General features: G+C 36.9%; 2 protein-coding genes across 3 annotated transcripts in view; one reads left to right on the top strand and one right to left on the bottom strand.

The window, feature by feature from the left end:
• The window catches only part of LOC119868539 (melanoma-associated antigen 9-like), a 778,808-nt gene that overhangs the window by 294,573 nt on the left and 472,227 nt on the right, over window positions 1-12,008 (top strand). The gene's annotated exons all lie outside the window — the stretch shown is intronic.
• Window positions 1-12,008, bottom strand: part of GABRA3 (gamma-aminobutyric acid type A receptor subunit alpha3) — a 309,088-nt gene that overhangs the window by 22,746 nt on the left and 274,334 nt on the right. For both annotated transcript variants that reach the window (XM_038588582.1, XM_038588581.1), the window contains exon 9: window positions 18-229. In XM_038588582.1, the coding sequence (XP_038444510.1) occupies window positions 18-229 (212 nt within the window). The remainder of the gene's footprint in view (window positions 1-17; window positions 230-12,008) is intronic.

A 12,008-nucleotide genomic window follows, 5' to 3' on the forward strand; every position in this document is an offset into this window, starting at 1 on the left:
CCCTCACTGTATCTCACCTTCATCTCCAGGGCCTCCGGCACCTTCTTGCCTTCCCAAGCCCAACTCCGCTTGGTGAAGTAGTTAACAGTGGCAAATTCAATCAGCGCAGAAAATACAAAGGCATAACAGACGGCTATGAACCAATCCATGGCCGTCGCGTATGCCACTTTAGGTAAGGAGTTTCTGGCACTGATACTCAAAGTGGTCATGGTGAGAACAGTGGTGACACCTGGGGAGAGAAAAGATGAGAACCAGTTGCCACTGGGAGACATTTAGAGCATACATGATGAGATCACCAACTTCTTACTTATAAGGAGGAGCTATACCCCATTCAAAATGGCCCCTTTAAAGTAAAACACAGGGAATGTTAACATGGGATGGTTCTACCTAGTAATTACTCCATCCCAGTTATCACAGAAATAGGAATCTCCAGTAAAGCACTTCTAAAAGTTGTCCTCTAGCCTCTGCTTAACACTTCTAGTGAAGAACAAGTAATCTGTTTCATGGTAAGAGCACTTTTCAAGCAGAAAACCTTGCCTGCTGAGCTGAAACCTGCCTTCCTTTAACTCCTAGCCCACTAACTGATTTCAGAGTTCTTTCTGTGGCAACACAGGAAAGAGAAGCCTGCTCCCTCCTTTCCAGGACAGGCCTTCAGAGAGTTGGAGAGGGTGGTCATGATTCTTCATGAGTCTGTTAATCTCCATAATGGACATGGCCACTTCCTTCTCTTGTTTCTCTTCCTTCCTCATAATGGTAGTTCTCCTCTGAACTACACAGAATATGAGCCCAAGACTCAGGATTTTCACTTCCCTTACTGTGAACACTATTCTCTTAATACTGCAACAACCATTGTAGAAAATGGTACTTTAGCTGCATCGCAGTCTAGGTCCTTTTGAGCTTTGTGGACAACCAAAGCTACTCCAAAACCTATTTCTTGTGAGTTTTTGTCAAACCAGAGCTTGCTTTTAGATCTATTGATTCTTCTTCTTGGTGGTGTTATTAAACTAAATTTAAGACTTCTCTTTATTTACTTTCAAATTCTATTAAAATTATTTTTCTTTCTTTTTTTTTTTTATAAATGCAGTTTCTTTTTTTAATTTTTATTTATTTATGATAGTCACAGAGAGAGAGAGAGAGAGAGAGAGAGAGAGAGAGGCAGAGACACAGGCAGAGGGAGAAGCAGGCTCCATGCACCGGGAGCCTGACGTGGGATTCGATCCCGGGTCTCCAGGATCGCGCCCTGGGCCAAAGGCAGGCACCAAACCGCTGCGCCACCCAGGGATCCCCTAAAATTATTTTTCTAATCTGTTTATATTTTAAATTTACATATGAGCTATATAGTATTGTGGCTAACAACATGAGCTTTACAGTCGGATTGAAAATAGGCTGAGAAGCACCTGGATGGCTCAGTGGTTGAGCGTCTGCCTTTGGCTCAGGTCGTGATCCCAGGGTCGTGGGATCAAGTCCCACATCACTGCCTCTCCCTCTGCCTATGTCTCTGCCTCTCTCTGTGTGTCTCTCATGAATGAATAAATAAATAACTATCTTTAAAAAAAAGAAAGAAAATAGGCTGAAATTCTGGTAATTCCACTTACTACCTTGAACAAGATAATGTATCCCACTAAGCCTGTTTTATTATGTGTAAAATGTGTGATTATACCAGACTCAGAAATTTGTTGGGGGATCCAATGAGATGATGTTTATGAAGCCCATAGCATAATATATGGCACAGAGTAAACACTCAAGAAATAGTAGCTTCTACAATTAACATTGCTCCTATTTTTACTGTTAACAATATCATAATTATATAATTATATTATAAACACATTATAAATAATAACATTATAATAATTATTTTATTATTGTTAGCAGTAGTATTCTAGCCTCCAATATCTACACTAGAAATTGTAAGTCTTGAGCTCTGCCACTTACTTGCTTTGTATCTTGGGCAATTTACTTGATCTCTCTGTGCCTCCATTCTCCTCATCTATCAATATTTCCTACAGTCTCTATACCTTAGGATATTGACAAGGCAATTGTACCCAAAGCAATCCAGAATTGAGGAAGGAGGAGTAATCAGATCCTCTTTCTGAGTGTTGGCATGCTCAAGAGGATGGGGAATGTGAGTCTGGGTTAAGTAGAGAGTGGAAGGAGTCCTAATGAGGTGAGATATATTACATAGAAAGGCAAGTAGAGTGGCAGAGTTAAGATGTTGGAGTATTAGGGTGACCATGAACTTGCCTTGTCCTTCAAATACAACTAGACCAACATCAACTATTTTGAACAATGAGGAAGATGATCTGAGGATTAAGGAAACAATCTTCACAGTTGGAGGGAGACAATCTGGCAGATGCAAGGCTTATTTTGACAAACAAATCAAAGCACACCTACTTAAAGGTCCAAACACTCCCAACTACAAGGAAGCAGGAAGAGCCAGTGGGAAAGAGCAGCCAAAACACTAGAGCAGAACGTACATAGCATACACCAGAAAGACTTTGGGAAGTTTTTGTTGTTGCTGTTGTTGTTATTGCTGTTTTTTGCTGGTTTCTTTTCTTTTTTTTCTTTCCTCCTTTCTTTTCTGGACACAATGACTAGACAGAGAAATTCACTTCAAAAGAAAGAACAAGAGGTAATACTCACTGCCAGGGATTTATCTGAATTGTTAGATATAAGTAAAATGTCTGGACTAGAATTTAAAACAGTGCTTATAAAGATCCTAGCTGGGCTTGAAAAGGCATAGAAGACACTAGAGAATCCCTTACTATAGAAATAAAAGAACTAAAATATAATCGGATTGAAATTAAAAATGCTATTACTGAGATGCAGTCACAAATGGAGGCTTTAACAGCAAGGATAAATGAGACAGAATAGAGAGTCAGCATATAAAAGACAAACTGATGGAAAATAAGGAAGTTGAAAAGAAGAGGAAAAGAAACTATTAGATCATGAAGGGAGACAGAGAGAGCCTAGTGCTTCCATAAAGAGAAGTAATATCCATATTATAGGAGTCCTAGAAGATCAGGAGTGGAGAAAGGAGCAGAAGGTTTATCTAAACAAATTATAGCTGAGAACTTCCCTAATCTGGGGAAAGAAATAGGTATTCAAATCCAGGAGGCATAGAGAACCCCTCTCAAAATCAATAAAAATAGGTCAACACCTCGCCATATAATAGTGAAACTTGCACATTTCAAAGAATAAGAGAAAATTCTAAAAGCAAAAGCAGCTTGGGACAAGAGGTCCTTAACCTACAAGGATAGACATATAAGGCTGACAAGCAGACTTGTCCATAGAGACCCGGAAGGCCAGAAAGGACTGACATGATATGTTCAACATGATAAATGGAAAAAATATGCAGCCAAGAATAGTGTATCCATCAAGGCTGTCATTCAGAAAAGGAGAGATAAAGAGTTTCCAGGACAAAAACTAAAGGATTTCGTGACACTAAACCAGCCCTGCAAGATATATTAAAGGGGATCCTCTCAGTGAAGAGAGAGCCCAAAAGTAATAAAGACCAGAAAGGAACAATCTACAGGAACAGCGATTTTACAGGTAATAAAATGGCACTAATTCATATCTTTCAATAATTACTTTGAATTTAAGTGAACTAAATGTGCCACTCAAATGACATAGGGTATCAAAATGGATAAAGAAAAGAAGACCCATTGATATGCTACTTATAAGAGATTCATTTTAGACCCAAAGACACCTCCAGATTGAAAGTGAGGGGTGGAGAACCATTTATCATTCAAATAGACATCAAAAGAAAGCTGGAGTAGCCATCCTTATATCAGACAAACTAGATTTTAAATCAAAGATTGTAAGAAGAGATGAAGGACACTATAACATACTAAAAGGGTCTATCCAACAAGAAGATCTAACAGTTGTATTTATGTCCCTAACATGGGAGCAGCCAAATCTATAAACCAATTAACAACAATTTAAAGAAACACATTGATAACAATACAATAATAGTAGGGGACTTTAGTACCCTACTGACATCAATAGACAGATCATCTAAACAGAAGGCCAACAAGGAAAGAAGGCCTGTGAATAACACACTGGACCAGATGGACTTCATAGATATATTCAGAGCATTTCATTCCAAAGCAGCAAAATACATATTCTTCTCAAGTGCACATAAAACATTCTCCAGAATAGATCAAATACTGGGTCACAAATCAGGTCTTGAGCAGTATAAAAAAGATTGAGATTATTCCATTCATATTTTCAGACTATAGTGCTTTAAAACTTGAAGTCAACTACATGAAAAAAAATTTGGAATGACCACAAATACATGGAGATTAAAGAACATCCTACAAAAGAATGAATGGGCCAACCAGGAAATTAAAGAAGAGTTAAAAAATACATGGAAGTGGGGCACCTGGGTGGCTCAGTGGTTGAGTGTCTACCTTTGGCTCAGGTCATGATCCCAGGGTCCTGGGATTGAGTCCCACATCAGGCCCTCATAGGGAGCCTGCTTCCCTCTCTATGTCTCTGCCTCTCTGTCTCTTATGAATAAATAAATAAAATCTTTAAAAATAAACAAACATGGAAGTGAAACAAAATGAAAACATAGAATTCAGAACCTTTGGGATACAACAAAGATGGTTCTAAGAGGCAAGTACATAGCAATAAGGCCCTTCTCAAGAAACAAGAAAGGTCTCAAATACAAACCTAACCTTACAACTACGGGAGCTGGAAAAAGAACAATTAATAAAATGTAAACCCAGCAGGAGAAGAGAAATAATAGAGTAGAGCAGAAAACAATGATAGAGAAATTAAAAAAAAAAGAACAGATCAGCTTGTTCTTTGAAAGAATTAATAAGATCAATAAACCCCTAGACAGACTTACTGAAAAGAAAAAAGGAAGGACCCAAATAAAACAGCAACTTCTTGCTAGACACATCTCTAAAAGCAAGAGAAACAGAAGCAAAAATGAACTATTAGGACTTCATCAGGATAAAAAGCTTTTGCACAGCAAAGGAAACAATCGACAAAACTAATAGATAATCTACAGAATGGTAGAAAATATTTGCAATGACATATTAAAGGGCTAGTATCCAAAATCTATAAAGAACTCATCAAACTCAGCATTCAAAAAACAAAACAAAACAAAATCTGGTCAAGAAATGGGCAGAAGACATGAACAGACATTTTTCCAAAGAAGACATACAAATGGCCAACAGACATGTAAAAAATGCTTAGTATCACTGAGCATCAGGCAAATACAAATCAAGCCACACTCAGTTCCCCTCCTCTCCTTTATAATCCTTCTCCAATTGACTTATTTCACTCAGCATACTGAGTGGGAAAAATTAGAGAGGGAGACAAACCACGAGAGACTCCTAACTCTGGGAAACAAACAAAGGTTGTGGGAGGGGAGGTGGGTAGGGAAATGGGGTAACTGGGGCACGGGCAATGAGGAGGGCACTTGATGGGATGAGCACTGGGTGTTATACTCTATGTTGGCAAATTGGATTTAAATTTTAAAAATGTAAAATAAATTAATTAATTAAAAACAAACAAACAAATCAAAACCACAATAAGATACCACCTCACACTGGTCAAAATGGCTAAAGTTAACAACTCAAGAAACAACAGATGTTGGTGAGGATGCAGAGAAAGGGAACCCTCTTCCACTGTTGGTGGGAATGCAAACTGGTGCAGCCACTCTGGAAAGCAGTATGGAGGTTCCTCAAAAAGTAAAAAAATAGAACTACCCTATGACCCAGCAATTTCACTACTAGGTATTTATCCAAAGGATACAAATGTAGTGATTTGAAGGGGCACATGCACCCTAATGTTTATAGCAGCCATGTCCACAATAGCCAAACTATGGAAAGAGCCCAGATATCTGTAGACAGATGAATGGATAAAGAAGGAGTGGTATGTTTGTTCAATGGAATATTACTCAGCCACCAAAAATAACAAAATCTTGATATTTGTAATGACGTGGAGGGAACTAGGGGGTATAATGCTAAGCGAGATAAGTAAATCTGAGAAAGACAAATACCATATGATTTCCCTCATATGTGAAATTTAAGAAACAAAACAGATGAACATAGGGGAAAGGAAGGGAAAATAAAGTAAGAGGAAAACAGAGAGGGAGGCAAACCAGAAGAGATTCTGAACTATAGGAAGCAAACTGAGGTGGGTGGGAAGATGGGCATTGAGGAGGGGAGTTCATGTAATGATCACTGGATGTTGTATGCAACTGATGAATCACTGAATTTTACCTCTGAAACTAATAATACAGTATTTTAATTAAATTGAATTTAAGTAAAAAGTTGAAAAAATTGAAAAGCAAGGAGAAAAGGCCTATTAAGTCTGCCAAGAGAGTCAGCTGTGTGTGCTATAGCCTCTTGGTTTTCTTTCATATCTTGTTACCTCCAGTACCTTACTTACTCATTTATTATGTAAATGACAATTCATACTGGAAATGATAGTATGATTTCAACAGAGGACTCCAAATTATTGCCTTTGTACAAACAAAGTAGTTATCAAGGCTGATTAGCAAATCAAATTTTAAGCCCTGTCAGGAATTAGCCACATAACTAGGACTTATTAACAAACTATCTGAATTTGTAGCCTGGTAAGTTCCGGAATGGATCCCAAGGCTCAGTAATCCTCTGACCACACTGGGCAAGGAGTGATTCATGGGAGAAACAAGCTACCTCATTTATGGTTATTAACAAATGGAATTGTCTACCTTGGCACAGTAATAGCAGTGTGTCACTGGATAAATGGGGAGAACTATACTGCAATATAAATGTTTCTATACCATATCTCAGTAGAAGTTTTTAGAATTCTAGCCTCTAGAGCTTAATTAGAATAATTATCTTGTGAAGAGCTCTAAGCTCTTAGCTAGTCAGCTGGTAGGACCCTCAATCAAGCATTTACACTTTACAGATGGAAATGAGGTTTGGCATTGTAAGAGATCCAGTCCTACCACCCAGTGCTTCTTTTTCAAGACTCTTCTAGAATTTTATGACTGCTCCAACTGCATTTATTTTGAGAACTTCTAAAAGCTAGGACACTTCTTTGATAACACATGTCTGTCTATACTACTAAAGCAGGAGTTGCTTAAGAATAGGGATCATGAGTAATCTATCTCTATCCCCTCAACCCTGAATAGAATACCTGGCACAGAGTAAGTGCATAGTACATGTGTGATGTGATGACTGAAATTGCTCCACCCAGCCTGCAACCCGTGTGGCACTGCAATACATGTGTTCCCATCAGAGTGAATAATGTACTACTTTTCTTAGAGTAACTATATTGTTATTATTATATTAGTTCTTATTCTCTTCTTTTCTCCCAACATTAACAAGTTGTCTATTCTGTGCCATACAGAGTTAGGTCCTAGGGACACAAAAACCAAAACATTTCAGACCACAACATTCAAAATGAGTGCTTACTTTCACCAGGAGACAATTAGAGTTAATCATACATCATGTACCTGTTGAACTCAGACACCACCACAAAGGCAAAGCTTTTTTTTGGGGGGGGGGGCAAAGCTTTTTGTTAATTCACTGTCACTCAGGCTTAATCCTGATCCAGAAAGTACATTACTGAGTATGACCCAGTCACTCATTTCTTCTTTACAACCCCTTTCTCCCAAACTCTTCTAATTCTCCAACTCTGCTATTCTATGACCAGCAGATTCACTTATATTCCCAACTTCTTCAAAAGCACAACCTCTTTTGATCTTAACTAAAACTTGACCCTCATATTGAATGTACTAGTTTCAGTTCTCAAAACATGGTTGATCCTTCAGAATCAAGAACTCAAGATATAGAGGTATGTATTTTCCTTGATCTCTAGTATTGCTTAGGCCATTACACTATCATAGTCTATGGTAATCTGTGCTGTGAGATTTCTATTTCTACCATAACCATTTCTACCATTACCCCCTCTTCATCCTTTCTCATAGATATTGTCTATAGAATACTTTCATCAACCTAAAGGCTACTTTGTGACCATTCCATCCCCTCCTTGGCCCCAGGTAACCACTTCTCTGCTTTTTTTCCAGTATGGTTAGATTTCTTCCCCCTAGAGTTTCATACATATCATACAGTATGTACTCATTTGTGTATGGCTTTCCTCACTCAGCATAGTATTCTTTAGGTTCATCATGTTGTTGCATCTATCTGTAGTTCATTCCTATTAATTTCAGAGTGCCATTCCACTGCATTGATATAATTTGTTTACCCATTCAGCTATTAATAGACATTTGGACTGTTTCCAGTATTCAACTATTATGAATAAAGCTGCTGGGAAGATTTACATATAAGTCTTTGTGTGAGCATGTTTTCATTTTTCTTAGTAAACACTTAGGGATGGGACTACATGATTATATTGTAAGTATATGTGTAACTATAGGAGATTGCCAAACAGTTTTCTAAAGTGCTCGTACCATTTAACATTTCCATTGGATGTATGAGTTTCAGTCAGCATAGACTTTTGACTTATGCAAATTAAATATTAATTGGTACCTTTATATACATAAACCCTGACAATGAAAGTCCTTAGAGCATTTTATCTCTATCTCAACTTAAATATGCTACATTATGGTCTAGTCTTTTATTCAAAATATATTGTATGCCCACTTATTATTTTATACATTCAATAGTCATTTAGCATTCCCCATATATTTGTTAATTTTACTTTTTAAATGCATGTTAAACCTTCCTTCTGGGATAATTTTCCTTTTGCTTGAAGAACTCCCTTTAATGATGGTTTGATGATAATAAATTTTTAGTTTTATTTTTTTGTTTGAAAGGGTTATTATTTTGTTGAAGTCAGGATAGTCTATTTATTATTACTTTAAAGGCAATGCACTTTTTCCTAGGCTACTTTAAAGATTTTTCTCTTTGTTTCTTTGTTTCCAAAAGTTTCACCATAATATGTCTCTTGTCTTTTAATTTATCCTACTTGGATTCATAAAGCCTTTTTGTACTTGTTCCTTTTATGTCCTTTATCAGGCTTAGATAGGATTCAGCCATTATTTCTTCAAAACTTGCTTTTATACCATTCTCTCACTTTTCTTCTAGAATTCTAATTACTTCTGTGTTATACCTTTTCAATAAATTATATATTGTTTCTCACTCTTCTGCATTTTATACATTTTTGTCTTTCTGAGTCTCATTCTAACTATTTTCTTTCAGTTCATGGGTTTTCCCTTCAACTGTATGTAAACCACTGAGTTTTTATCTATATTTTCAAGTTTTAGAATTTCCAGTATGCTTACTCTCTCGTGTGTTTTCTCTACACAACACACTGTCTACATGATAGAATTATCATGTTAGTTCCACCTACTTAAACATGTTCATCACAGCTATTTGAAAGTTTGATAACTCAAATATCTGGAGTTATAGTAGGTTAGTATTTTTAATTGGGCTATAAATTATATGTAACAAAGTAAAAATAGTGTGGTTGTGCATTTCAAATTGGGCAAATGTACACAGTTGTATAATTACTACCCCAATGAAGATATAGAATATTCTACCAAACCAATAAGTTCCCTTATACCCATTTTCAGTCAATCTACCACTCCAGAGGAAAGCACTGCTTTGGTTTTTAACATTGTAGCTTAGTTTCGCCTGTCTTGGAATTTTCTATAAATGAAATCATATATGCTATTTTGTGTCTGGCTTCTTAGTTTGACATAATTTCTGATATTAACTTATACTGTTTTGTGAATCAATAGTTGTCAATACGCCGTATGAATATGCCACAATATAAACACCCATTCAGGGCAGCCCGGGTTGCTCAGCAGTTTAGCGCCACCTTCAGCCCAGGGCGTGATCCTGGGGTCCTGGGATGGAGTCCCACATCGGGCTCCCTGCATGGAGCCTGCTTCTCCCTCTGCCTGTGTCTCTGACTCTCTCTCTCTCTCATGAATAAATAAATAGAATCTTTAAAAATAAACACCCATTCACTTGTTGATGTATATCTGGATATTTTCAAATTTAAGATTTTACAAATAAAGCTACTGTGAACATTCTTGTATAAGCATTTTATATATGTATAAGCCTTTTATATATATATTGTCATTTCACTTGGGTATGAAGATTGGGTACCTAGATTTTAGGGTAAATGTATTTTTTCACTTTATAAGAAATGGCAAAACTGTCTTTCCTAAGTGGTTGTACCCTTTTATATCCTCACCAGTGGTGTATGAGGATTCCAATTGCTCCTCAACCTCATGAATATTTGGAATTGTCAGTCTTTTTAATTTTAGCTACTATGGTATTTATAAAGTGATGTCTCCATGTGGTTTTAACCTGTATTTTCCTGATATAAAATGATGTTAAATATCTTTTCATGTTCTTATGGGGAATTTACATTTATTCTTGATGAAACGTCTAACCATGTATTTGCCAAGTTTTAAAATTAGACTCTTTGTATTTTTATCATTGAAATTTAGGATCTCCAATATATACTTTGTCATACACACACATACACACACACACATACACACACATTCTTCTAGTCTATGGCTTGCTTTCTCATTCTCTTAATGTTATTCTTTGATGAGTAGAAAATTTTAATTTTAATGAAATACAACTTATTCTTTTATTCTTCACTTATTCTTTGTACATTAAGGAATTTCTGCCTTCCAAAGGCTACAAAGACATGTTCTAAAAGCATGACATTTTTAGCTTCTATATTTAAACCTGTGATCAATCTTTAATTCTCTACAATGCCATTTCTGTCATAAATCAAGTTTTCATTTACGTGGGCCTACTTTTACTCTCTTTATAGTATTTGTTTTTTTCCCTTATGTCTATAACACACACTCTTAATTGCTATAGTTTTTAAATCATTTTGACATCTAGTGGGGCAAATCCCTCCACTTTGTTCTTTTTTAAAAAAAGATTTATTTATTTATTTGAGAGAGAGAGAGAGAGAGAGAGAGAGAGAGAGAGCACATAATTGGGAGTAGGGGGAAAGAGAATCTCCAGAAGACTCCCTGCTGAATGTGGAGCCCAACATTCACAACCCTGAGATTATGACCTGAGCTAAAATCAAGAGTCAGATGCTTAACTGACTGAGCCACCCAGGTGCCCCCACTTTGTCCTTATTCAGGAAGATATTGGCTATTCTTGGCTCTTCTTTCATAAAAAGTCTGCAATCACTTTTTATTTTTTAAAAGATCATTTATTTATTCATGAGAGACACAGAGAGAGAGGCAGAGACATAGGCAGAGGGAGAAGCAGGCTCCCCACGTGAAGCCCGATGCAGGACTTGATCCCAGGGTCCTGGGATCACCACCTGAGCCAAAGGCAGATGCTTAACCACTAAGCCAACCAGGCATCCCTGTAATCACTTTTTAAATTAACCTTTTATGTTGGAGGTTCTTACATCAATGCAGTTAGTGTAAATATGAACTCTAAACTCATGTGGGGCCACGTTTAAATTAAATAATAAATTCTTAAGGAATCCTATATTTTATACAGAGATCAGGTCAAAATAGACATTCCTCTCCCTGCACTGATTACTGTATTTTTTCTTAATGTTCTTTCTAGGGCATAATCCTTCAAAGGTATTGGATTTATGGGATGAATCTTTGTATTCATTTCCTATGGTTTATGTGAAAAAACTACCACACATTTAGTAGCTTAAAACAACACAAATATTTTTTCTTACACTACTGAAGGCCAGAGGTCTGGCAGTTTTATGGACCCCTTCCCCCTCTTTCAGAGCCAATAGCATATAGTATCTTCAAATCTCTCCACCTTCCTACATCACACTGCCTTTTGCTCTGTATTCAAATATCTTTCTGCCTCCCTCTGATAAGGACACTTGTGATTATACTTAGGGCCCAACCAGATAACCCAGGGTAATCTCTCCATCTCAAGATTCTTAATTTACTACACATTTGCACTGTCCCTTTGCCACATAGGATAACATTCACAGGTTCCAGAGATTAGGACATGGAACTATTTGGGGGCCATGATTTAGTCTACCACAGCCCTAGTTATAATCCTAAACTTCACTCGGGC

This window comes from Canis lupus, chromosome X, assembly GCF_011100685.1.
Source record: "Canis lupus familiaris isolate Mischka breed German Shepherd chromosome X, alternate assembly UU_Cfam_GSD_1.0, whole genome shotgun sequence".
NCBI lineage: Eukaryota > Metazoa > Chordata > Mammalia > Carnivora > Canidae > Canis > Canis lupus.